The 25,796-nt window shown below is 40.3% G+C and overlaps 2 protein-coding genes across 4 annotated transcripts; one reads left to right on the top strand and one right to left on the bottom strand.

Moving 5' to 3' along the window:
* The first annotated feature begins 2,769 nt into the window (after window positions 1-2,769).
* On the top strand, window positions 2,770-23,981 carry LOC129190933 (uncharacterized). Of its 3 annotated transcripts, XR_008573112.1 has the most exons (8): window positions 2,780-2,938; window positions 3,060-3,104; window positions 4,988-5,063; window positions 7,248-7,265; window positions 7,390-7,536; window positions 15,032-15,174; window positions 15,269-18,542; window positions 20,969-23,981. XR_008573112.1 is itself a non-coding variant. In XM_054793743.1 (7 exons), the coding sequence occupies exons 2-7, from the start codon at window positions 3,102-3,104 to the stop codon at window positions 15,479-15,481; spliced, it is 600 nt and encodes a 199-aa protein (XP_054649718.1). In that variant the 5' UTR covers window positions 2,780-2,938; window positions 3,060-3,101; the 3' UTR covers window positions 15,482-20,152. The 3 variants fall into 3 exon arrangements, 2 of the variants coding, with proteins under 2 accessions (XP_054649717.1, XP_054649718.1); XM_054793743.1 differs by lacking the exon at window positions 20,969-23,981 and having other exon boundaries at window positions 15,269-20,152; XM_054793742.1 differs by lacking the exons at window positions 15,032-15,174; window positions 15,269-18,542; window positions 20,969-23,981 and adding an exon at window positions 13,606-14,797 and having other exon boundaries at window positions 2,770-2,938.
* Window positions 17,546-25,740, bottom strand: LOC129190934 (succinate dehydrogenase [ubiquinone] cytochrome b small subunit B, mitochondrial-like). The gene is made up of 4 exons (XM_054793745.1): window positions 25,660-25,740; window positions 25,087-25,197; window positions 24,098-24,248; window positions 17,546-18,517 (listed from the first exon to the last, which is right to left on the bottom strand). The coding sequence occupies exons 1-4, from the start codon at window positions 25,706-25,708 to the stop codon at window positions 18,352-18,354; spliced, it is 477 nt and encodes a 158-aa protein (XP_054649720.1). The 5' UTR covers window positions 25,709-25,740; the 3' UTR covers window positions 17,546-18,351.
* Between the last annotated feature and the right edge of the window lie 56 nt (window positions 25,741-25,796).

Here is a 25,796-nt window from a genome sequence, read left to right as displayed (position 1 = left end):
AAGTTGGCAGAAGCAACAGGAGAAGTTTCCTTCTTTGCTTCGGTTAACAGACTAGTAGCGAACGGAAAAGAAGACGGCTTTGTTTGTGTCGAATACAGAAGATGAGGACTTTGATGGATTTGTGGATGAGGATTGATGAAAAATAATGTGAGTACATTCTAAAATACTTCAATTAAGTACAACCGAACTCAGTTTTGCTCCCGCTGCCGCATGCATGCTCGCGTATGCCTTTTTTTATTGTAGCGTCGCTGGGAGCACGTCCTGTTCCCAGCCTACTTTGCGGTAATGTTTTGGTGCAAATGCTCTTAAAGTTACATGTTTGACCAGGAAATAGCAAATTCAAAAGAAGACGGCTTTTTTATGTGGAACAACTGAGAGTTTGTGTGGATCTTGTGAATGATTGTGACTGAGCTAGGACTCAGTAATTAAAGTCTACACACGACGGCTTCATTGATTGAAAAACTAAACTTTTTCGTGCATGAAGCTTCTACTTGAGTTGGTAATTTGGCCGCTATATGCAGTCAGATATTGACCAAGGGACACAAAATGGGTGGCCGCTGGCCGCGTTGGACAGGTGACTGCTATACACAGGGTCTATAACATGTAAATTTGCTGCGGGGGATTTTTCAGTGGCCGCTAAAGGCAGGTGGCCATTCTATAAAGGTGGCCGCTAAGACAGGTTTGACTGTATTTATTTATTTATTTATTTATTTATTGTATTTATTTATATACAATTTGTACACAACGCAATTCAAAGTGCTTTACAACAAGAGGGCAATTACAAACATGCCATAAAATAGTCATTCTAAAATCATTTCATCAAACAAAGTGATCATTAAATGAAAATGGAAGAGCGTAGATAAAATACTTCCAGTTGTTATTTGCACAGCTAAATAATTTCAATTATTTGCACAGCCAAATATCACACAATATCCTAATTACAAAATTAGAAAGATATGGAATCAGAGGATTAGCTTTGAACTGGGTTAAAACCTACTTAGCAGACAGGAGGCAATATGTGAAGCTAGGAGACTATACACTCAACAAAAATCTAAACGCAACACTTTTTTTTTGCTCCCATTTTTTATGAGATGAACTCAAAGATATAAAACTTTTTCCACATACACAATACCACCATTTCTCTCAAATATGGCTCACAAATCTGTCTAAATCTGTGATAGTGAGCACTTTTCCTTTGCTGAAATAATCCATCCCACCTCACAAGTGTGCCATATCAAGATGCTGATTAGTCACCATGATTAGTGCACAGGTGTGCCTTAGACTGCCCACAATAAAAAAGGGGGGGGGGGGGGGGGGGGGGCTATGGTCGGCTGTGTGTCCCCAGCTGCGCAGCTGCTTCTGGGACCGGCCGCAGCGACAACACTTCGCCCAACCGAGGTCAGGTCACCCCCGGCCACCGCTACCTGTCTAAGTTAGCTGCGGCTCCACCCACGGTCGAGAACAGGTCCGCACCTGCCGCAGTTCCACTCGTCGCAAAGGGCAAGTCTTCACCCAGACCGCCGCTCCAGGATGTGGCCAGGTCACCTCCTGCTCGGCGGTTCCGGCTCTACCATCTCTAGCTCCAGCTTTGTGGACCTGGCCGCTCCAGTCAACTCCCACTCCGCTGCCGCAAACCTGGCCGCGCCGGCCGTCCACGCCTCCTGCGGCAGAAGCGGCAATTCCTCTCCTGTCGCGGCCGCTGTGTGTGACTGGCCAATCACAGAGCGTGAAGAGTGAATAATAATGAGGATTTTCTTTCATCACGATTACGGATAATGACGAGATATACTCGTTTCATGATTATATTTGGCAAATATGCATTATCTGTAACGCATACTTGTTTATAACGAGTATCCGGCTCATTCCTAATAAAAAATATATTAATAAATGAAATGTAAAACAACAAGAAAATTGTTATTTATATATTTCATTTTTATATATGTAATTGTATAATACTATATACAGCATGTGTCCAGACTGTAGAAAAGAATAAAATAGAGATCAGTCCAGGGTGTGTCACACCTCTTGCCCAAAATCAGGTGGGACAAGTGGTATAGAAATGCATGGATAACATGATAGAATGGACTTATGCACTACCGGTCAAAATGTTTAAAACACCCTGATTTTTCCAGTTATTTATTGAAATTCAAGTCGTTGAAGTCCAATGAATAGCTTGAAATGGTGCAAAGGTAAGTGGTGAAGTGCCAGTGGTTTAAAAAAAAAAAAAAGTAAGGTTACCCAAAACTGAAAAATAATGTGTATTTCAGAATTATACAAAAAGAAAGTCCAGTGTCATGCAGGGATGTTGCTAGGATGTGGATCAGCCCCAAAGCACGTGAAGGAATGCGCATACCAGAAATTACATTCTTGAATGAATTCATTATTTTACAGCATTTATTGTGACTTGGGACTGTGGCTGGTTTGAAAATAACAGTGAATGACATTAGGTGACTGAATGATTTATTTGCCTATTTTCCCCCCATTTTTTGGTAATAATTAACAAATTAAAGGAAAAATCATTCATTGTCATCATCTGGAAAAAGTACTGGCCAGTATCGTTATACTGGTTGTGCATTTGTTGGCATTGCGATACCAAAATGTACATTATCGCCCACGTCAGTAAGAAGTATCCAGCAGCTCGGGTGCGGCCTCTTGTGGGAGAAAGCACAAAGCACTACTTTACCGTCAAGATAAAAAGGTACAAAAATATATATTTCAAAGTAAATGTATAACAACAAAAATAGAAATGACGGTACTGTAATACAAATACTGTCATGTAATGAGAGATGATACGAGTGGCTTTAATTCCTCGCAGACAAGTATAAATAATTAATATAATCGGAAGAATGAAAATCCTCTACTTCCGTGTAAAGCAACGCCGGGAAGCATTTCCTTCGACATCTTTCTCGACTTCACTTTCAGATTAGACAGAAGCAAGGTAAGGCCAAACGCTTCTCTAGTGTGTGTGTGTTTTGCAATCAAACGTGATTATTTTGTGTGCGTGTGTGTGTTTTGCAATCAAACGTGATTATTTTGTATGTTCTATTTTTGTCGTGTAGAAATCTGTGGCGAAAGAGGCGCCAAGACAAGCGTTAACAAGCATGGTATGCTAATTCTTCATCGTCTCCTCACTTCAAAGTAACAGACATTATTACACTTTATCATTACACACCTGAGACTTCACCTGTGGATTTACGTGCTTTCAAAACGCCCACAACAGCATAATAATGGATTTATGAGGTCAGTTTGAGGTTTCAGCCTTCGTTTTTTGTCTCCGCAGGTTCAAGTTGGTGTTCTTGTGTATTTGCGATTAGTTACAGCAGGGATTTTCACACCTAAGGGTCACATCTGTAAGATTAATTGACGCGAACCCCGTTTTGATATTTTGTAATTTTCTGAAATGTCCAGTGCAGCTATGCAAAAAAATTATGTATATAAAAAACAGCCTGCATCTCAGCTTTGTGGTACAGGTGACAAACCGTATTATTATCATGGTATAGTATGTGCAATGTAATTATGTAGTAGAATTATAATTCATGACATAAGCCTGTCGTTTTAGCCAAGATGTGAGATGATTATATAATATTCATAACATTACTGTCAAATTACATTACAATGTTTTGTTTATGTATTGCCAAGTCACAAGTAACCCCACAGGAGCAAGCACTTTGTCGACAGAGACGAGGAAAACCTCATGAGAAAACGTAACAATAACTTGATCAATAACAGAAATAGTGCTATGATGCAATGATGATGGAGGTTATTTGTAACATTACCAGTTATGGTATGACCAATAAGCTACTAAAAACAATTAGATGAAATTGAAGCAGGAGCAAATGACAAACAGGTGCTGCTTTGATCTGGATTTTTTTTTAAATAAACCCCCTACAACAAGTGTCATCCGTGTGCAGTGTTTCTTCACTTGTGAAGGCTTTCCTGCAAGCCTATTGACACTGCAAAAGTAGTCCATGCTTTTGTGACTTCTAGGTCAAGTCAAGGCAATTTTATTCATGCAAAACCAATTAACAAAAGTTATGTCAAGTCACTTTACACCTGGAGTAGGTCTCAAACCACGTTCCTCATATATCAAAGAAAACGGAACCACACATGAGCAAGCACTTGGCGATGGCGGCAAGGAAAAACTCTCTGAGGAAGAAGCTTTGAATGGAAAGCCAGGCTCCTTGGGGCAGCCATCTAGACTGATTATGGTAACTGTGAATAGGTTGCTCCAGCAAGTCTAACTATTGTGTTTTTATTTTATTTATTTATTTTTACTGGCCCTCTGCTTATTGTAAAAAAAAAAAAGAGATTTACACTCAACAAAAATATAAATGCAACACTTTTGTTTTTGCTCCCACCATTCATGAGCTGAATTCAAAGATGTAAAACTCTTTCTGTGTACACAAAAGGCCCATTTCTCTCGAATATTGTGCACAAATCACTTTCAGCCACCTCACAGCTGTGGCATATCAAGATACTGATTAGACAGCATGATTATTCCACAGGTGTGCCTTAGGCTGACAATAAAGGGCCACTTCAAAATTGACAGTTTACTGTATTGGGATAATAATCGTAACAAGTGGAGTGGGAGGCAGTGCTTCCACCCTACCAAGGGTAGACTTCCAAGGCGCTGTTCAGACCTGCTGTTTATAATCATCTAACTAAAGAGGAAACGTAGTGGTATCATAGGAGTTCAGACTCCCATTAGTTGCTATGTAAGAAACAACATTGATTAACTGATCCAGATCCAAATGCATTTCTGAGGATTCACCAGAATCACACACATATGGAACAAATCAGTAACTGCAATTAGATGAAAAATCCTGTGGTTGGTGGTTGGCTCTACAATCGTGTCACACCAGGGTCTCATGCAGGGAGTGGAGTAAACATGGAACCCAAAAGAACTAGAGCATGACAAAAAGATTGACAACAAAAATAACAGCAATTTTGCTAAAGGTATAATTATTTTTGTTTTTTTTGCCCACAGTTCAGCATGATGGATACCATTGGTTGTAGCCATGTTGAGTTCCTTGATCTAAATGATGGAGTCTTCTCCTTCCAAGGTGCCTTCCATTCTATATTTAGCCATTTGCTCATTCCTTTTCAGGTGTACAAAATATGAAAAGAACTGTGTGTTTACCTGCTGACATCTTTTTTCAAATCAAACATTTTATCCATTGTACAGCCCAATCCTTAACACACATACAGTATTATTGGTTAACAAAACTGCAAAAAGCCTGTATAGTAATAATCATAAATACATGACATACTAAGGCAGTCAAACGATGAAAAATTTACATTGTAATTAATCACAAGATTTTCATTATACTGTATATTTATGTACTGTTTCCTTAAAGATAGTCACATTATAATGATGAAAGAGCAGAAAATTCTGCTTGCTTGAAACAAATGTTTTTTGTATTATTTTTATTATTATTATTGTATTAAATGAAGCGGAGAAATAAAAAAAAAAAAATTCCCGGAATGTTCTCCACAAGACTTATTCCCAATCCTACTGCGGTAAACTATTGTTTAAAGATATCCCGACAGCCTAACAATGCAAACCTTGTCCCAACAAACAACTGATGTTGACCTGATTACAGGGTGATGAGCAAGTACACCACTATCTGTATATATTCACCCATCTAAATTATCTCTGTCCTTATTTGTACTCGGAGTGGGCAGGGCACAAACCAGAAGTGGGCGTGGTTTAACTGGAAATGGGTGAGACTTGCATCGGTACATTATTTTAAGTCTGAAATTGACATGGATTGATCAAAAGTTGCTGTATTTATTGTTTATTATTCGGCTGTATGTGTACTTTGTTTGTGTGTAAGTGATCTGTAAGTTAGTTTAATGATCTGTTTGAAGTTCGTGATTCATGCAAACATCCAGTGATGGCAAACATTGAAATAATCTGTCAGCCTTGTTCACTGTATTTTTCTCAAAAGCACCGCGTTCAGTACCAAGAGCAAAGTTTTCCGACTGACTTTATGTCACAAGCCAAATTAGCAAGCAGACGAAAAAAAAAAACACCGGAAGTGACTGCCGCACGAGCCTTATACCGCTGTCCTGTGAAATGCACCATATACGTTATGAAACAAGTTTAAGATTGCAATGTGCATATTGCAACATATTGAGAGGGGTGTAATATTTTACCACGCTTATGTATAAAATGTAGTATGATAGCCATACAGGCAGAATGTTTGATGCAGCTCTTGTATGGTGCAGGTGTACTAATGTTGTGACCAGTCAATGCAGGTTACTGTTACGACTGTCTGTGTACTGCCAACTGAAAATTCTTATATTGCAGGTAGCACGCCTGTTTTATGATGACTTCATGGATTAAGACAAAAATACATTTCAAGGAAAGCTACCCCAATTGAGTTATTGTATATGTGACTGACGCATCCCTAGTCCTCGGTCTGCATACGAGTTTTAGTGTAAGCCGGAATTTATGCCTAAATTTACACCTGAACACGGACGACGTACATAAAATACAGCAATAAAAATATTAAATACAGAAGTAATTCAAAAAAAGAGAACCATTCCTTACTTTTGTCCACACTGAAAGGGGTGTTGCAAGGGTGGGAGAGAGGCTTATTGGGAGGACAAAGACCACTATACTGCATAGTTCTCACTGTCCATTTCATAGGAGTAGATGCTTTCCTCACTGATACAGTATTTAAACAATTAGTAGTAGATCTGAAGTAAAGGAGATGTCACAAGTTTAGAACTTAGCCATAAATTAGCCGCAACGCTGTATAAACTGCAGGGTTTAAGCCAAAAGTAGCGGCTTACAGTATACATCGGAAATTACTGAACTTTTTCTTTTTGTACAGTATTTATGGGAGTGCGTTCATAACCACAAAATATCGTAACACGAAACATTGCAAAATGAGGGCCGCCAGTAATTCTAAAACAAATTATGTCCAAATAAGCATCCCCTGCAGCTCAACGCCAAACAATTGTACCGAAAGTGTCCCTCATCCTTCACACTTAATGCCAGAAATCTAAAAGTGGCATTTTGTCCAAGCTTGAGGGGGAAGAAAACATACTGTTGGCTGGGTTCACACTTGAAGTTCAGTCATCTGGTTTGGGCCAAAAATTAAAATGGAAAAAGATTTACCTTCAAAATAATTCATGATTCATTTTCTTTTGGTCAGACAGTGCTTAGCTTGTGTTTAAACTAATATTTTTAAATGAAATGTCTGAAATCGTGTCCTCTTGTGTTTGACTTTTTCTAGTTGACACCCATGAAACAGGTAAGGAAATTTATTAAGTGAAATAGATGCAGAGATTAATTCTTTTCATCCTTTTCTTTAATCATAGACTATGCAATGTTGCTCATGTTACTGGTGTTTACAATATAACATTTTCCTCTTTCAGATGGGCCAATGAGAGAGGATTCCTTCAGAAAGTCTTTACTGTGCTCAACCCATTTAATCCGAAATAAGGACAACAGATATTTGCTTTTAAGTGATGACAGCCAGTTTGAAGTCCTAAACTTAACTATCCAGCAGCTACGCCAGTCTGGTAAGATGTGTTGTTGCACTGTGAGTCTCTCATAACTGCCTTAAAGCTTGTACAATTTGGAATTCGGCCCAAAATTGGGAAGAATATGCCTTAATTGTTTTGGTTATCGCCAGTACTTGCCAGAGTTGAGATTGCGATTCTCTGGGACAATTTTATTCACACACGCAGACACACTATGTTCAAGGCCATGTGCCAAGAAATCACAGTTTTTTTTTTTAATTATTAGTCTCTTCATTGCCTTGTTCTGCCTGAAATTAATTGTGCAATAATAAATATTGTTTTGTAAAAATAACACAATTAACAGAATGAAATAACAGTTTAAATATCATAGAGATCTGGCCTGCTAAACAGTATAAAACAGTATAAACCGAGATTCCAGGTTTATGATAGCGCAGGTGTATCCAACTTCCAGCACTATTAAAGCTACTTTGACAAAAAGAAAGGAGAGGTGAGCTATTTGTATTTTATGTTACTGGCAACATTTCAATTGTACTTTATTGACAAAGCACATCTCCGCTCAAACAGTGTGCTCGTTCACTTTATGCTATTTTGTGGTCATTTGTCATTAAATACAGTTATCATGTCTGAATTGAAGAGTTATAAAAATACTAAGAGTTGAAGCCAGGGATACGCTGTACACGCATTATTGTGCCGGAGAGACAGAAGAAAGTAAGAGCCAGGCAAAATGTGTAAACAAAGATGGTAGAAAAGTTGATCGAATGCGATTGAAACCTGAGCCCTCACGCACGCAGACATCGATAGGCTTAGACTGTGACAAGCTGTCGTCAATTGACAGCACATTTTATAGACAAATTTTTATTCTCACGGAAATAAGGGGCAAAGTGTGTCCCTTGTCAACAGGCGTATTTTTATCTGGTCGATGAAAAATGTACTTGTGATGTCTCATATTTTAGTCGCAAAATGCGATCATTTAGTCGCAGTCTGTAGCCCTGTTGCAGCAGTTGAGCTAATAAGACCAACAGTGCTGCCAATATTGGTTGGTGTTTCTACTCTCTCAGGAGCTTTTGATGTTCATTTTCACTTGTTCCATGATGGCGTTTGTTTTCCTTGGCGGGCTTCCACTAGTAGAGCCTGCCTTACGCTTGGGAGACATTATACAGTATGTGTGCACAAGGTGTGACAGTGACGAAACGGATGTGAGGGGATACCCGGTTTGACAAGTGAGCAATGGGATTGCATCGGTAGCAGCCTCCTGAATCAATAAGAATCAGCCATAAATCCTTAGATTAATAAATTATAGAGACATGCACAGGGTATTGCATGCTCCATAGCTTAGCATGACTGAAGACAGAATGGATGTCAATAGCATAAGCAGCGCACTAGCTAGTCACTGGGAAAGATTTTCCCAACACTTACATACATTATAGCCATCTAATTTATCTTATTTATTATGTATTGTGTAAAACTAAGACAGGAACAACATCTAATTAAAAGCGCTAACCGAATACAGACTCACCATCCACCAGTACGAGCCTGGAGTTTGTTTTTCAGAGAGGTGCTTGGAACAAATATGCACACAGGAACAAGGTTGAGGTGAAAGGAAAAAGGAGAAAAATACAACATAGTAGTCTATTTGTGCAGCATGAGAAAATTACATGGTGCGTTCAAGGACCATCAAACAAAGTAGACAAGTCGCTGCTCGCATTAAAAATGCAAAAAATGTGAGCTTTCTAACTGTATATTATTTTTGATATAGATTATATTATAATCGATACCCCTTTGATGTAGTTATTTACAAATTATATATTTATTTATTTTTAAGTGTTTTGTTGTTGTTGTTGTTTTTTTATCATTGCGCCTGAATGTTTCTCGCGGCCCAGTGGTTGGGGATATGATGTGCTCTTTTACACATTTTCAAATACGGTAAGAATGTCACTTTTATAGAATTGGCTTATTTATTTTATAGTGTCAAATTAATCTGTACATCAACAAATGTAACCATCGAATCAAATCGTATCGTTTGTGCACCGTATCGAATCGCGTCGAATCGTTCTGTTTTTAAAATATAGCGTTATTTAATCGTATCGTAGCCCGTATATATAGCTGCATATCGAATCGTCTCTCACAAAGAGATTTACCTGTACATCCCTAGTGTGTGCAGTATTTCACAAAGGGTGTACACCCCTCACATTTCAGCAATCATTTTTATGACAGTATCACTTCACATGGGACAATCCTGCAGAAATGAAACTTTGCCATGCCTGAGAGCAGGGGTCCCCAACCACCGGGCCATGCGTGATCAAACATTCAGATGTAATAGAATAATCAGTAGACACACATGTTTTTTAATTGCATTATTTAAAAAAATTCTATTAATGAACTACATCAGATAGATAGATAGATAGATAGATACTTTATTCATCTCCATGAGAAATTCACATAAATGTACTGTAACTGTATAGTATATTTGAAAATAGTGTTGTCAGTTTACTTTACGCTGATGTCACCTTAGGGTCAAAGTTGGGAGTGCATGTGATCACTGCTTGTCAGTGCGTACAACTACGTTAACAATCTTTCTCACTGGGGCTGCTGAAAAAACTTCCCAGGTCTATGTGGATAATAGAGAGACAAGAAAGGATGAGAGCAGCTACCTAAAATACAGTATGGTTTAGTCACTTCCATGCGAATGCACCAAACCACTTGTGCATGGGGAGAAGATTGTCGGAACTATCCACAAGGCATTGTTGTCATTCCCATTTAATTACTTGTGTAAAACAGGATTTTCAGGACAAGACGGTAAAAATACGCTATGCCTATGCCTTTCACTCACACACTATAATCATTTCTCCGCAAAACCAACCCCCAGGCTTGTACCGATGGTGGGTCAGTACATTTTTTTGTACAGTGTTTTAATTTAGTATTGTGCTTTTCTTTGTATATACACTGGTACATGGCAGTAGCATTCGACTACTGCCAGAGGTTTGACGGAAACAAACTGGTCTGTGGGTGCAAAATGGTTGGGGAGTTGCTTTAGAGTAGTCAGTGCACAGCTACTGTATATACTGTATCAGTATACATTTACAGTGGCACCTCGTTTTCCGTTATGAATCTAAGATTGGTGCATAAACAAGGAATGCTATCAGCGCACCAGAGGGTAAAATATAACCAGTGGTTCCATACCTCATTGCATGGTAATCGAGACAGTGTACGAGAACCAAGGCAAAATCGAATAATCAGTCATCATCGAAAAATCGGGCGTTCGAAAACCGAGGTTTGACTTTACTATGCACCAGAGGTGTGGACTCGAGTCAGTCTCGAGTCACAATTTTGATGACTTTGGACTCAACTTGACGATATCACCCATGAGTTGCAACTCGACTTGGATTTTGACTTCAATGACTTGACTCAGACTTTAGTCTGATTACTTGAAATTTTAATTTGTATTCGGAAATTACAAGGTGTTGGTATTTTATTTTGTAAACGCTTAACAGTGCTCATAACTTGTGAGAACTGGAAAATTTCAAGCTTATGACTTCTGACCTGACTTGTCTTGGACTAGCACATTTTTACTTAAGATGTGACTTAAGACTTAGAATTAAAGACTGACATTCTCCCACCTCTGCTATACGCTAAAAAGCACTCAACACATGGCCATTGTTGTTTAAATTGTGTCCTTGGTATCATTATTTAGTATGACCACCATTGTTATCTAGCACCTTAATCCTCTTGGACATGGAATTGAGCAGAGCCGCACAGGTTGTTAATGGAATCCTCTTCCACTCCTCCATACTGACATCATGGAGGCTTTTAGTTTTGTTGGAGGAATTATATTTTGTTTGACCACTGGTGGCAGTATGGAGGCACACTATTTAAGTGCGGAAGTGACAGGGCACGGGTGGGGGTGACGGGAGGTCACACGGTTATTACCACTCGTACCATACAGACTCACCTGGACAATCAGCTCCACCCATGCTCGCTGCACCAGACCTCCACATTCGCCATACATACTCCCTGATGACATACACCACCACTGTACAAGCAACTGATTCATTCATTCATCATTGTGCAGTAAACAGGACTATACCTAATCATCTGTCCGGACTTTATTTGGAGCGTGTTATGACCTGGATCCCCCGCACCCAGGAGCGACTAGGACAAGGTAGTCGTATTATCTCCAAGGTTGTCACACAGGTGTGAACCATTAATGTGTAATAAACCATTCAGCCCTTGATAACAATCATCATGCATTTAGCATCTAGACAACCTACGCATAGCTAACTAGCAGCGAGCAGGTAATATTACAGGTGACCACACCGATCTAGACTCTCACAATTTCTTCAGCCACACAAACTTCACTCTTCTGTCTTTCGACTCCCAGCTCAACATTGCATCATCTCCGTCTGTCAGCGCACTGAGAAGTCTGGACACTCCCTTGAAACAATGTAACTTTCAGTGTAAATTCCTAACACCTACTTGTGCAGGCTGGCCTTTGCTTCCTCTGGATTAAATGTTAAAGTGGCAATAAACACACAATAAAGAAAGCAATAAACACACACACACAGGTAATGGTTTGGTGCGGGTTGACTGTCACATATGATAATGGACCTCCAAGTGACTTATGAGGCATACTTTTCCTAAATTTGTTGGTGGAATACCAAATTTATTTGGTGAAGTACCATTGTACTTTGATGTCTTTAGCGTTTCAAAGAATCATTAGTAATTGTCTTGCGTTTACTTTTTACACCAGGTGCCCTTTCTGACACTTTCTAGTGTTCAGGCACTGATCAGGAATCAGTATATCAGCAATATATGCGCCATCAGTGAGTCATCCACAGACTATGTGAAAATACGCCCAGCCCACTTCTGAATTGGTAAAACTATTCAAAGCCACGTCAATGACCACCAAGTATTACAGAAAATACCCTAACCAAAAACAGTGGATGAACTGTGATGTAAGGGCTAAGCTACGTGCTCGTTCGACTGCATTTGTCATGGGCACCGCTGATGACTACAAAAAGGCCAGATATGACCTGAGGAGGTCCATACAGGAGGCCAAAAGACAGTACAGACAGAAGCTGGAGGGCTACTATTCCACCTCAGACCCTCGGCGCATGTGGGCGGGGCTCCAGCACATCACAGACTATCGACAGCAGAGTAGCGTAGCCACGTCCAGCCAAACCACACTTCCAGATGAGCTGAACGAGTTCTATGCCCGCTTTGACACCCAAACTCCTGATGAGCAGAGAGGGTGGCTGAACCTGGGGAGCACACAGGACGCACCTCTCATGGTGACATCAGCTGATGTGCGCAGGGTTCTAAACAAAACAAACCCACAAAAAGCAGCAGGCCCAGACAACATCTCAGGACGTGCACTTCGGGTTTGCTCATCAGAGCTAGCTGATGTGCTTGCTGACATATTTAACCTGTCGCTTGCACAAGCATCTGTACCGACCTGCTTTAAGTCCACCACCATAGTGCCCGTACCCAAGAAGAGCAACGTGACCTGCTTGAATGACTATCGCCCTATAGCACTCACTCCTATTGTTATGAAGTGCTTTGAAAGAATAGTCATGACCCACATCAAAAAGAGCATCCCGGCGGCAACTGTGGACCCTCTACAGTTTGCATATCGCCAGAACCGGTCCACGGATGATGCAGTCAACACTGCCATCCACACAGCCCTTTCTCACCTACAGGGCCAGGACACATACGTCAGAATGCTATTTATAGACTATAGCTCTGCTTTAAATACAGTCTGCCCCCACAAACTCACAAATAAGCTCCTCACACTTGGCCTGTCTCCCTCCCTCTGTAACTGGGTGTTTAACTTTCTCACGGGCAGACCCCAGTCAGTCAGAGTCCACAACCGCACATCCAGCTCAAGAATTGTGAGCACTGGGACCCCACAGGGGTGTGTGCTGAGTCCACTCCTCTACACGCTCTTCACCTACGATTGCGTGGCCTCCCAGAACAACACCAGCATCATTAAATTTGCGGATGACACTACAGTCATCGGACTGATCACTGGTGGTGTTGAAACATCATACAGAAGAGAGGTGGCGGACCTCATAGCTTGGTGTCGTGATAACAATCTCCTTCTCAATACAGATAAGACTAAAGAGATGATCATCAACCCAAGAACAAGGGAAAAGGAGCCACATAGACCCCTGTTTATTGGTGAGACTGAGGTGGAGAGGGTGAAAACCTTCAAGTTCCTTGGCACACACATCAGCGAGGACCTCACCTGGTCTCACAACACCCAACAAATTCTGAAGAAGTCCCAAAGGAGACTGTACTTCCTGAGAAGACTGAGGAAATTTGGCATGTCCACCACAATCCTGAGTTGCTTCTACAGATGCATTATCGAAAGTGTTCTTACCGCCTCCATCACTGTTTGGTACGGTAACTGTACAACACGTGATAGGGAGGCACTCCAGCGGGTGATCAAGACCTCACAGAACATTGTTGGGGCAGCCCTCCCCTCACTGCAAGACATTTATAAATCTAGAGTCCTACGCAGAACACACAACCTCATCAAGGACAGCACACATCCACAACACTCATTATTCACACTCCTACCGTCAGGCAGACGCTACAGGAGTTTGAAGTCCAGGACCACAAGGCTGGCAAACAGCTTTTACCCACAGGCCATCAGGCTTCTCAATGAAGCACTCACACACGCCACACACACTCATAGCACTTTATTTATTTGTTTGTTTGTTTGTTTGTTTGTATTATTTACTTGTATTAATGTCTCTTCTGTTGTTGTTGCTTAATTTATTGGTATATATGTTTATGTGTTTATGTTTCTTATGTTCTTATTCTTTCTTGTGTTTTCTTTCTTTTCTTGGGAGAATGAACAGAATAAGATTTTCATTGCATGGTATAACTGCTGTTTTACCATGCACATGACAATAAAACTCTCTTGAATCTTGAATCTTGAAAGACCGCCAAAGGACTCCCTTGGCAGGAGTCATGCATACTTTGTCGAAAAGCAAATAAAAATGATTTCACTCTCCTAGAAATCAGGACAAGGGTGAGACAGTTTTAAGATGTAGACGAATATGACCTACCATGGTGTGGTTTAATTTATTTCGAACAGGCATAGAGTATACATTGAATGCTCCATCTTACAAGTCACAGTTCCACAAGTCCAAAAAGGAGGAGGAAGAAGCAGAGCTTATTTAATCCTGCCCCCTCTTCGTATCGTACCAATTGCTCATACATACATATGTATACATACAAACACACACACACACACATATACATACATATATACACACATTCACGTACATACATATATATTTATACATACACATATATACGTACATACTGTATATGTACTGTGTGTGTGTGTGTGTAAATATATTTATATTTATATTTTTATATATATATATATATATATATATATACACACACACACACATGTACAAACACACACTTCCACATACAGGTATACTGTGAAAGAGTGATTTTTGAAAATAACATTTACTTTTTCTGTAACACACCTTTCTACTATTATTTGTGTTTGTAGATTGCAAATTCAACATTCAACTTTACAATGAATCAGGCCAAAAGGCCAGGAACGGCTCTGCTGTCATGCTGTATGCCAACAAAAATGGTAATAAATTTGTGGTTTGCTGCAGTGACGAGCATGAAATTTACCCTGAGGCAATGGTGAGTGTTAACTTCTTTTTTTTTAGTCTTTGCAACAGAAATGACTTTCATGGATCCATTGAGCCAATCTGTTTTACTCTGTTTTCTTTTTCAGGATCCTCCAGAGAATATTAAGTCAACTCAACACAAGGCCGTGTTCTACATGACAAAACTCCCACAATCCAACAAATACATGTTAGAGTCCTCCTTGCACAGGTGTCAGTTTTTGGGTTTCGAGCCTGACAAGGATAATCCTCGTCAGGTCAACTTGGTCTTACATCATCGAGTTGATGAAGTGGATGAATGCTGCGAGATAACGTTGTTGTAAATATTTCACAACCTTATTTAGAAGTGGCCTCTGAAGGCTGCAACTCATCTGACATACTTGGCAGGCAGTGTGAGTTCAGCGTGGGTGTGAGTGTGAATGGTTGTTTGTCTCCATACATGCCCTGGCACGGACTGGTCCAGAGGGTAATCTGTCTTTTGTCACAAGAAATGGATGATGGTTTTTATCGAAATAAACTAAGCTTTTTTAAAAATATTTATGAAATGTACAGTGGAACCTGTTTAAGACCCTTGGATTGGCTGAGTCACGTCGGCATAAGTGGACATAGCCTTTGCTTGCACATGTACTTGTGACTTTTGCCAGAGACTTATGGAGAATGGTTGAGAAAGGATTTTTGAACCTACATACATCTTACAGTCTTTCCTTGTTTATTGCGGTTAATTGGTTCCAGACCCGACTGCGATAAGTGAATTTCTGCAAAGTAGGATTCGATAGTAATAAATGGAATATTGTCCTAGTTAGTGCTAGGGCAGGGTGATATGGACCAAAACTCATATCCTGATATATTTAGGTTGAATGTCAATATACGATATATACAATGTTCCCTTGTTTATCGCAGGGGATAGGTTCCCAAAATAGCCCTCAATAAGTGAAATCTGCAAATGTAAAACCCCGCACCATAATCAACACAAGACATTTTTAAGTCACTCACACGTATTGAGACTGAGCAGTGCACTGTTGCCAACTCTTCGGTAAGAAAAGTAGCTATTGGCTGTCAGAGAAGGTGCAAATAATATTTCCTAATTATTTGCATACGATGTTGTAAGAGATGCTGTAGGAAAAAAGCGTAACCTCATAGGAGAGACAAAAGTGACTAAAAACACCTTTGTTATGTGTAGCACTACGAGTAAACTTGATTCTTAGTTTGTTCATTTAAAATTGACCATCTCTTCATAAAAATAAAATAATAATTTAAATATTTTATCCCGGCCAGCGGCTCTCAAAATCTTGACAGCGTAATAATTACATCTAGACTCACCTCCAGCCTCCACCTCTTGTAGTTAAGGACTACTTGTTTAACTTATCACGCATTGTTCTTCCATCACACTTTATGAAACACTGACAGGTTAATGAACGAGTCAGAATGAGGCTTGAGTGTAATGATTAGTAATTTCATGAAGATTAACAAATATTTAAGTTTTGAATCCCGCTCTGTAAAACAGGGCGACATCCATCCTTGTGGCATCGTACCTCGTGCATGGGGGATTCACGGATGCGTAGAGCTCCACTATGCTCTCAGTGTGCGGTGGGAGCTGACAGTGCACTGACGGCTTGTGACTGCACCCTCTGCTGTTCAGAGAAAACAGAAAATGCAGATCAATATGTGCAATATGTGATCTATAGTCACCTTTTCACTTGTATTACCCAACATAGAAGACATAGTAACAGAAAATAAGCCATTTTAGACATTAATAAGAAGTGCTTGTGTGTGTTGCTGTAAATGTGCTACTGAGTGGGGGGAGGACAGGAAGTGATGGTGGGGGTTCAGAGTTGAATTTTAGCATACCGGCATATCAAGTCTGGTGAGATTTATTAGAAGCATAATACCTGAAATTAAGTTATAAAAATATCAGGGGTTTACAGATGGCAGACCAAATCCATTATTTTTACTAAGCTAATATTCTACTGGTTGGAGACCCCTGGTTTCGAGACGTTTCCCAACAGTTGTGAAGCTGAGGCACATGAGAAAAGTCTCAACAGGTGGATACACAATTTAATGGTGTGCCTTCTGCCATCTAGTGGAAGAGCTTGTAATTGTTCTGCCTGCCATTAAGTGACTGGCATAGATAGATAAAACAAAGGGAATGAATACAAATTTTCAGACCAATTAAGTGAAATTGGATAATTTCCTGTAGCACGCCTGACAATCTTCAAGACACACTCGTGCCACGACACAATGGTTGGGTGTCACTGGTTTAGAAAACATTTTGTGAAATTGTGACAAATGCTAGGAAACATATGGTTTGTGCGCTGATATTTGGCACCTCGACAAACTTCATGAACTGAGTAGCGGTGATAAGAACAAGGCTCCAAACAAACAGCAAGTGGTGAAAATAAAATGTTTATTTTCCAAAGCTTTGATGTTTGCTGACTTACAATGATTGAGTGACACACAGGCTCATTTGTTGGCAGAAGGCAGTATTCAACTTTCGTCAAACTGGACCCATCAGCATCACATGGACGTTCAGAGTTTCCCTACTTTACATTTGGGGTGCACTCATGCACGTGGGTTGGGTTGGTAATCAACACGCCGACACACATACATACATACATATGCGCGTTGTCGCCGACTGTATTGCAGTCAATTCTGCACAGTTACATTTCACAAACTTTCAGAATAGAAAGACTGCATGCAAATTAGTCCACAAAGTCAAAATAAAGACGTGACATTTATTTCATGTGATCACTCCTACCTTCATGGGGAGCCAGAGTGCCTCCCATTTATAATTGTAGGGGTAACACTGACGTTAAAATGTTACCTTGGATGGGTCAGGAAGCAAACATATGTACAAATTATAGTAAACCAGCAATACATTTGGAAAACAATGATTCAACAAATAGAACCCTAATGACAGAAATTATGAACTCGATGTCAGACAGGACTACTGTGACATAAGTTTTGTTGAAAATATGTCAGGATAGTCATATGGCATGGTACATAGTATAGAACTAGACAGTGACAGTAAAGAAGATACCTGCGCACAGGTAAAAAAATTGGCTGAACTTTGTAAGAAAACAGAGCAGAGATGAATATGACTTGCAATACACTTTGTCAAAATTATATATTCATTAGAATTTATATTAAATATGTTTGGGTCATTCTTCCAGAGCTTCCCAGTCCACAAACACTTTCATTTGCTCCAAAGCAGGGCGATGGCTTTGCAGATGCCCACGTCGTTGTAGTTGAAGTAACAAAGGCCAGCAAAAGTGACTGTGGACAGGAGGAAGAGACCCGCATGGGCGACCTTGACTTTGGTGTCTCCGTGGACATAATCTGTCAACACCTGCCCAAGACCCCTACAAGACAGAAGTGTGTGAAAAGGTAAAACTTCACCAGTTATATACAATTCATTGACATGGAATTGATTCATTGTTGTTAATCAATGGGTTGTAAATGTATTACCCTTTTGAACGCGTATTGTTTTGAGAAGCCAAACTCTTCAAGAGTTACTTAGTCGTGAAAAACCGCAAGTAATTGATATGTCCATAAACATGTCTATTTTTGACACTCTGTTCAGCTTGGCTCGGCTCACCAAATCTCCCGTTGGAGCAGTTACTTTTAATGTTTTGGTACATATCATAATGTATCAAAACAACTCAAGTGTCCAACTGCTTTCCACCTCCACCATCCACATTGACAAGCTTCACTGCATTCAAAAATATTTAATGCTTTTTAATCCTATCAGGCACAGACTCCATGCAAGAAATTTCCCAGTCGTCCAATGTTAACAGTTCATTGCACCACTGCCGCCACCATACTGCATTAAGCTAATTTGCTGACTGGCGCTGGTCAAAAGCGGACAAATCCGGTCTTCTAAAGACACCCACCTGGCCTGGAAGCCCTAGTTTCGGAGGACTTACCACTACTCATGACTGGGATTTGTGGCCTGCACCTGCCAGGTTGTCTAGTTCATGCTCTAAGTGACAGACGGGCACATTGTTCCGACACCAAGCTCAACCCTGCCTTCATGGGTCTGCGAGCAGACGAACTAGCTAAGACTTAGCTGATATCTGCTGACGGCAGTGGAGGGGGCCACCGGGTTTTCCATTCGTTTATGGAATACTTAGCAGCGCAGCCCAGAGGGTGCTGTCATCTCATTTTGTTTGCTGGCTGAAGAAGCAGAGACTTCAAACAAACACGAAAGGCTGTAGACACCCAAACAACTGCTATGGCAGTATTGCTGAAGAAGGCCCATCTAAAGTTTGCCAAGGCTTGGGAAAACGCGATGTGGTCACATGAGAGCAAAACTGAACTCTTTAGCATCAAATTGACTTCAAGTGTTTGGAGGCTGACAAAAATCACAGATGCACGTTGCAATCTCTTTCCATCATGGAAAAAGAAATGTTTAAATTCATTAAGGTCCAAGACTAATTAGTAGAGGTGTCACGAGATCTTGCGAGATTAAAACGTGACGATATTTCTCATTTAGAGAAAAGCTATGTTGCGGGAAGAGGGCAGCCAGAAGTCACATTAAATGTCTTACGCACACTATAATTTTTGCAATTCGACTTGCACTCAGCGTTCCCGGCGTCACTCTCTCGCGATGTGACTTTTTTTTTCTCCCCCCATCAGAGTGCAACAGCTGCCGGTGTCTTAATAATGTCCAAATGTAACCTGCCCTGTTTCGCACCGTCTGCACCGGGGCGGACCTTCGGAATGGGAGGCGAGAGCGCTGACCACACGGTCAAAAGCCTGGACTGTCGACCGCGTGTTCAGCGCAGCTCTTAAGGCAGAGGGAGTGAGGTCTTACCAACGTACACTTGCACAGCCTCACAGGCTGGCATCCGTTACACAAGCAGAAGCTGTAGTAACAGTACATGTGATCCAAGTTACTTAAAATTTCTAATTTGGACCTACTTCAGCACATCATGGGAACCGTAGTTCTTTCAGCATAAACATAAAGCTAACCGACTGCAATTTGCAATCTACTTTACAACTACACATCAACATAAATGATGAGTAGTCGCAGCTGCAACTGCTGTCATTATTTTAACTAATGTTTAGTTTTTGTTTCAATTTGTGGAAAGCAGTTCATCATGCTTATGTCATGCATGCAAAATTACAAAACATTTCAAAATATACCTGCATCAGCTGAGTGTATCATGACACCCCTAATATACAGTAGATATGCAATTATTATGATGATACCTTATCATAATTCGTGGTTAATTTGGTCTCAAATAATGTTGACAGTAATAGTTTATATACTAATTTGGGGGACAATAAAGATTTCAAAATTAACCTGCATTGTTTGGTGACGCAGTTCAACTAAAAAGTCTGTCCAGTCATATATTTTTTGTGGTATTTTTCTTCAAGGTAATGTTAGAAGCTCATCTTGTCCTTGTAGACCGAATCTTGTGTATCGTCTCGTCAGAGTGTCTCGTGACACCCCTACTAAAAAGACATTCAAACCCAAACAATGAGTGTACAGGGCATCTGATAAGTATTTTTAGTGCGTCACTTTTTCCCACATTTCGTTATGTGATAGCCTTTTTCCAAAATGTATTTTTTCCCTCAAAAGTCTACACACAACACCCGATAATGACAACATGAAAAACATTTCTGGAATGTTTGCAAATGTACTAAAAACAAATAACTATGAACTCACGTGTACAACGTATTCAAGCCTTTGCTCAATACTTCGTTGATGCACCTTTGGCAGCACTTAGTCTCAAGTCTTTTTGATTATGATGCCACAAGCTTGGAACACTTTATCTTTGGACAGTTTCATCCATTCTTCTTTGCAGCACCTCTCGAGCTCCATCGGGTTGGATGGGAAGCGTCACTCTCCAGGGATGTTCATTGTGATTCAAGTCTGGGGTGTCCTGAAGCCACTCCATTGATATCTTGCCTGTGTGCTCAGGATTGGAACCATTTCCCCAGTCTAAGGTCAAGAGCGCTCTGGAGCAGGTTTTCATCCAGGATGTGTCTGTACATTGCTGCATTCTTCTTACCCTCTATCCTGACTTCTAGTTCCCGTCGCTGAGAATTATCCCCACATTGTGACGCGGCCACCAGCATGCTTCACTGTAGGGGTGCTATTGGTCTGGTGAGGAGCTGTGCATGGTTTCCTCCAAACAGGACACCAGAGTTCAAGCTTTGTCTTATCAGATCAGAGAATTTAGTTTCTCATAGGTGCCTTTTGGCAAACTCCAGGTGGGTTGCCATGTGTCTTTTACTAAAGGAGTGCCTTCTGTCTGGACACTTTATCATAGGCCTAATTGATGGGTTCCTGCACAGAAGACTGTCCTTCTGACTCTCCTGGAAAGGCTCATGGTGGTTCAAAACCTTTTCCATTTATGGATAATAGAGGCCACTTTCAATGCAGCATCATTTTTTTGTACTTCTGTATTTGCTCAAATTTTTCCCTGGAGACAATCCTGCCTCTGAGGTCTACAGACAATTCCTTTGACTTTATGCCTGCTTGTGTACTGTCCTGCTTTTGTGTCCTTTCCAAATCATGTCCAATCAACTGAATTTAAAAGAGGTAGTCTCCAATGAAGCTGTAGAAAAATCTAAAAAATGATCAGTGGAAACAGGATGTACCTGAGCTCAATTTTCAGCTACATGGCAATACTTACGTACATTCTATTTCTTAGTATTTTATTTTTAATACATTTGCAAACATTTCCCCCCCAGAATTCATGTCATTATGGGGCGAAGTATGAAGAGAAAATTAATTTATTCTATTCTAGAATAAGGCTGTAACATAAAATGTGAAAAAAGGTGAAGCGTTGAGAACACTTTCCGGATGTACTGTACGTGAACTTCTGACCAAACCGTCTCATTGCTGTTTACTTCATGGGACATCTACTGGAGTTGTAACATTTTACCTAATGCTCAGTACTGACTGACACTCAGTTTTCTTCTCCATATTTAATTACACTTTTTATTTGTTTTACAAAACCTGATGTGTCATATCACTTTTATCCATGTAGTATATGCAAGTATGCAAGACGGAAAGATATTGCCTCTTGGCTTCCAACATAACTGTAATAAATGTGACCCAAACACATCTCTTAGACAAAAATAAGAGCTTTCATGAAAGGTGTATATAAAGTGACGGTGTTTCAGCCTAGGTAGAACACACTCTACTTTCCACTTCCTGTGGTGAATGTGTAGTCATATTTGTGGTATGCAATTGCAGAGTACAGGAAGTCAAATTCTTATTGAAAATCAGTGGGTTTGAGATCATGGGTAAAGGGATTTTTTTCATAATGTTGTACAATTTAAGACTGACATTAAGTGGCGGGGAAGGGGGGTATCTAGATGACATCATTGTTTAATTTGCAGAACTTGACATGACGCAGGCGCATGTCATTTTTTTAGACTACGTATATTTAAAGACATTTTTTGTGTTATTAGTATCAGCATTTCAGCAAAAAAAAAAAAGAGCAGTGGGCTACAGATGGCCCCGGATTGCACTTTGGACACCCCTTGTTTATGTATTTCACCTTCCCGGTGAGGGAAAAGTGAAGCGTTACCACACGATGGAAAGGCCCATCTCCTTCGCTAGTCATGACTCCTGCTTGACAAAGGCTGGGCTGCACGCTTGTGGAGGTCTTCCGCACGCTTTCACACCTCGCCTCACCATTGTGGTGGTGATGATGTGCACACACACACACATCAAGCTTGTGGAGGTGTGCTCCCGCAGCAAATACTTTGCCTTTTGTGACCACTTGTATTTGATTACAGAGTAAATCCATGACGCAAAAAACACTTCCTGTTTTTCACATTTAACGCGTAACTCGTGGGATTTCGGAGCGGACGTATGAAGGATATAGCCACCTAACCGGTTCCACCAAATCCATTTGTTGTGGCTCAAATTAATTAGTGGCATGTCGCCACAAATAAATGACTGTATGGGAAACACTGAGGTTCGATTGTCCACGCTTATTTGATACATATACTATTATTGCAATTTCAATGTACTACCCAAGGTCTATTACACAGAAATAAAAATTTACGTTAGGTAATACGAGAGTAAAGCCATTTAAAGCCGCCATTAATACATTGATGAGACAATAGCCACTGCAGGAAGTACGCTGTCCAGAAAAAAACAAGGAACTGCTAACGTGTGAGTCTATGTTATCTTATTCATGTCTGTCTCATTTTCTGTGATTATATCTACTATATTAGGTAATACAAATATAAAGGTGGCTATATGGGTGTTTGATACATTTCTACACACTAGGATGCATCCAGGCGTCATGTCCCATATTAAAAGTGTCTTCTTCAAGAACATTCTGACATTTATTAAACAATTAAGTATTTATTGTATCCATATACTTGAATAAATTGACTAATTTCAGCTTCTGTAGCTTTAGGTTGTGTGCTTGGTGTAAACGTTGCCCCCTCCCTCTGGCTTAGTCTTCTTTTCTTGTGAATTTAATGTTGTGAGGAACGGTGCCGTGACACTCCTTAAAAAAAGCTTGCTCTGACAATAACTCCATAAATACCTCTAAATGCCACTTATAGTCCAGTGAAACTTCTGTTTTTTTTTCTCTTCATGCATTTTTTGACTGATGCGACTTAAACTGAAAACACTGTCTTGGTCTCTAACCCGGCCAATGTTTTCTACAAAGTGTTGAAAGTGACTGATGTGATGATTTCTGCTACTTCTTATCAATGTTGAGCTGCCTCGGACTTTGTATATTCACCATGAGCTAGGTGTGTTTGCCATGGAGAAACCTTCTCCCATGCGCTATCACAGCAGAGATAACACAGAAATGTGATGGTGGGTGAGATAACGATATGCAAATAAACAAATCAACTTCCGATAATACTGTATTATTGCACCATTCAACGATCACGTACTCTTTTGATACTTTCTCCCCAGTTACTGCCCTTTGATTGCATAGTTAGTTGCATCTTACCAGTGTCCATGCAGGGTGAGTGCAGCAGCCAGAGAATAATCTATAGCAGGGCCAGGGTGAAAATAAGCCGCAGGCCCCATAGCCAGCAGCAGGATGCTCAACACCCGCTCAGCTGTCCAGTGCCGAGAGGCGGCTTGAGAGCCAGAACTCGCTGTAAAATATAAGAAACAATTATTATGTAGCAAAGGTGCCACAATACACTCAGTTCTTAAGAGTGCTCTACCAGGAAGTAGTGAAATAGATGCTACTATCACCTATGATATATGATAGAAGCAGTTAAATATGAAAAAATGCAGCTACTACTAAAATTTGACTTCATCCTACAAGGTTCAGTGCAAAAAGATCTCTGTGAATTAGGGGTGAAGAGATCTCGTCACAATATCTTGCGAGATTAAAACGTGACAAGATTTCTCTCTTTCAGACAAAAAAAACCAACAACTTGCGGCCACTAAGCCGGGGGACGATAATAAATAAATTAATCACACAGTGAATGAAAATGAACTGAATAATTTTTCCAAACAGGCAGGAAGAGAGTTCACTCTGTGCGTTGGTTTCAGCACCTTGGCGCATTTGTTCCACAGAACAAGCCGCATGAACGGAGTGGGCCCTTTCGTCAGCCATACAGTCTGTTTGTCTCCTTGGGTGGAGGCGGGGCCGGTTGCATACACACAGTGCACAAGAGTGTGGCCTCGTGTGAAGCAATGCAAGGTAATGTAGTAGAAATTAAATTAGTACATTGCAATATATTGTCTTTTTTTCAGTGTACTTTTCTTAAAAGTAATGTTTAAATCTCATCCTTGTATACCCAATCTCATGTATCGTCTAGACTTGTGACACCCCAACTGAAAATACAGCCAACAAAGTCATGCACAAGTTCATTTTCAACTTTTTTTTTTTTTTACACAATAAAAGGTCATTCTCGTACCATCTGCACAGGTACCACCGACCAAAATACACTGAGCAACCTTGAGCACGTATTGTACACTGACCATTTAAGGTCTGGGATGCATGAATCCTTGCAGTGAGCAGGTAAGTCTGCTCTTGTTGTTTGTGTGATGCAACCAAAGGCCTTGCCAGCAAGGTACTGCGGTAGAAGAGAGCTGTTGGAGAAAAAACATCGAAAATCCAGGTTAAAAATGGAGATTAAAATATTTGTGGTTACCAGTATTAACATGTAACACCAGTCATAATAATATCAGCAAACGCTGTTGAAAATTGTGGTGGAAAGACCAGAATTTCCCTTATTTTCAAATGGTGACATGTATGCTCCGGGGATGACATTTTCCTCTACAGGGCGGATGTATTATCATTTCTATAACATTAATTACTTATAAAAAGAAACCAACTATTTGGGAGGCAATTCATATTTCACCAAACAAGCTAGCTACACTTAATTCATGAACTTGAAACAGCGTCACCATTCTCCAATACGTAAGGTGTCTACGGTATAACGCAAACACTCAACCCGCCCTCCTTCAGTGCATTGCTTCATAAAAACATTTGTTTAAATCGTGAGAAGATTCCGACCATAATTAATGGTTGAAAAAGCATCGTATTCTTACGTGGAACTCCTTTTCGACAAACAGAAGTTAGCCTGCAGAGCGCCGCCATGATGATCAGCCGACCAAGGTCACCACAGCTAAGCTTACCCGGAAGTAATTGCTGGGTCTTCCCGGAGAAAAGATGGTGTATGTGTCTT

Source organism: Dunckerocampus dactyliophorus, chromosome 12 (genome assembly GCF_027744805.1).
Source record: "Dunckerocampus dactyliophorus isolate RoL2022-P2 chromosome 12, RoL_Ddac_1.1, whole genome shotgun sequence".
NCBI lineage: Eukaryota > Metazoa > Chordata > Actinopteri > Syngnathiformes > Syngnathidae > Dunckerocampus > Dunckerocampus dactyliophorus.
This window is presented reverse-complemented; position numbering and strand designations above follow the sequence as displayed.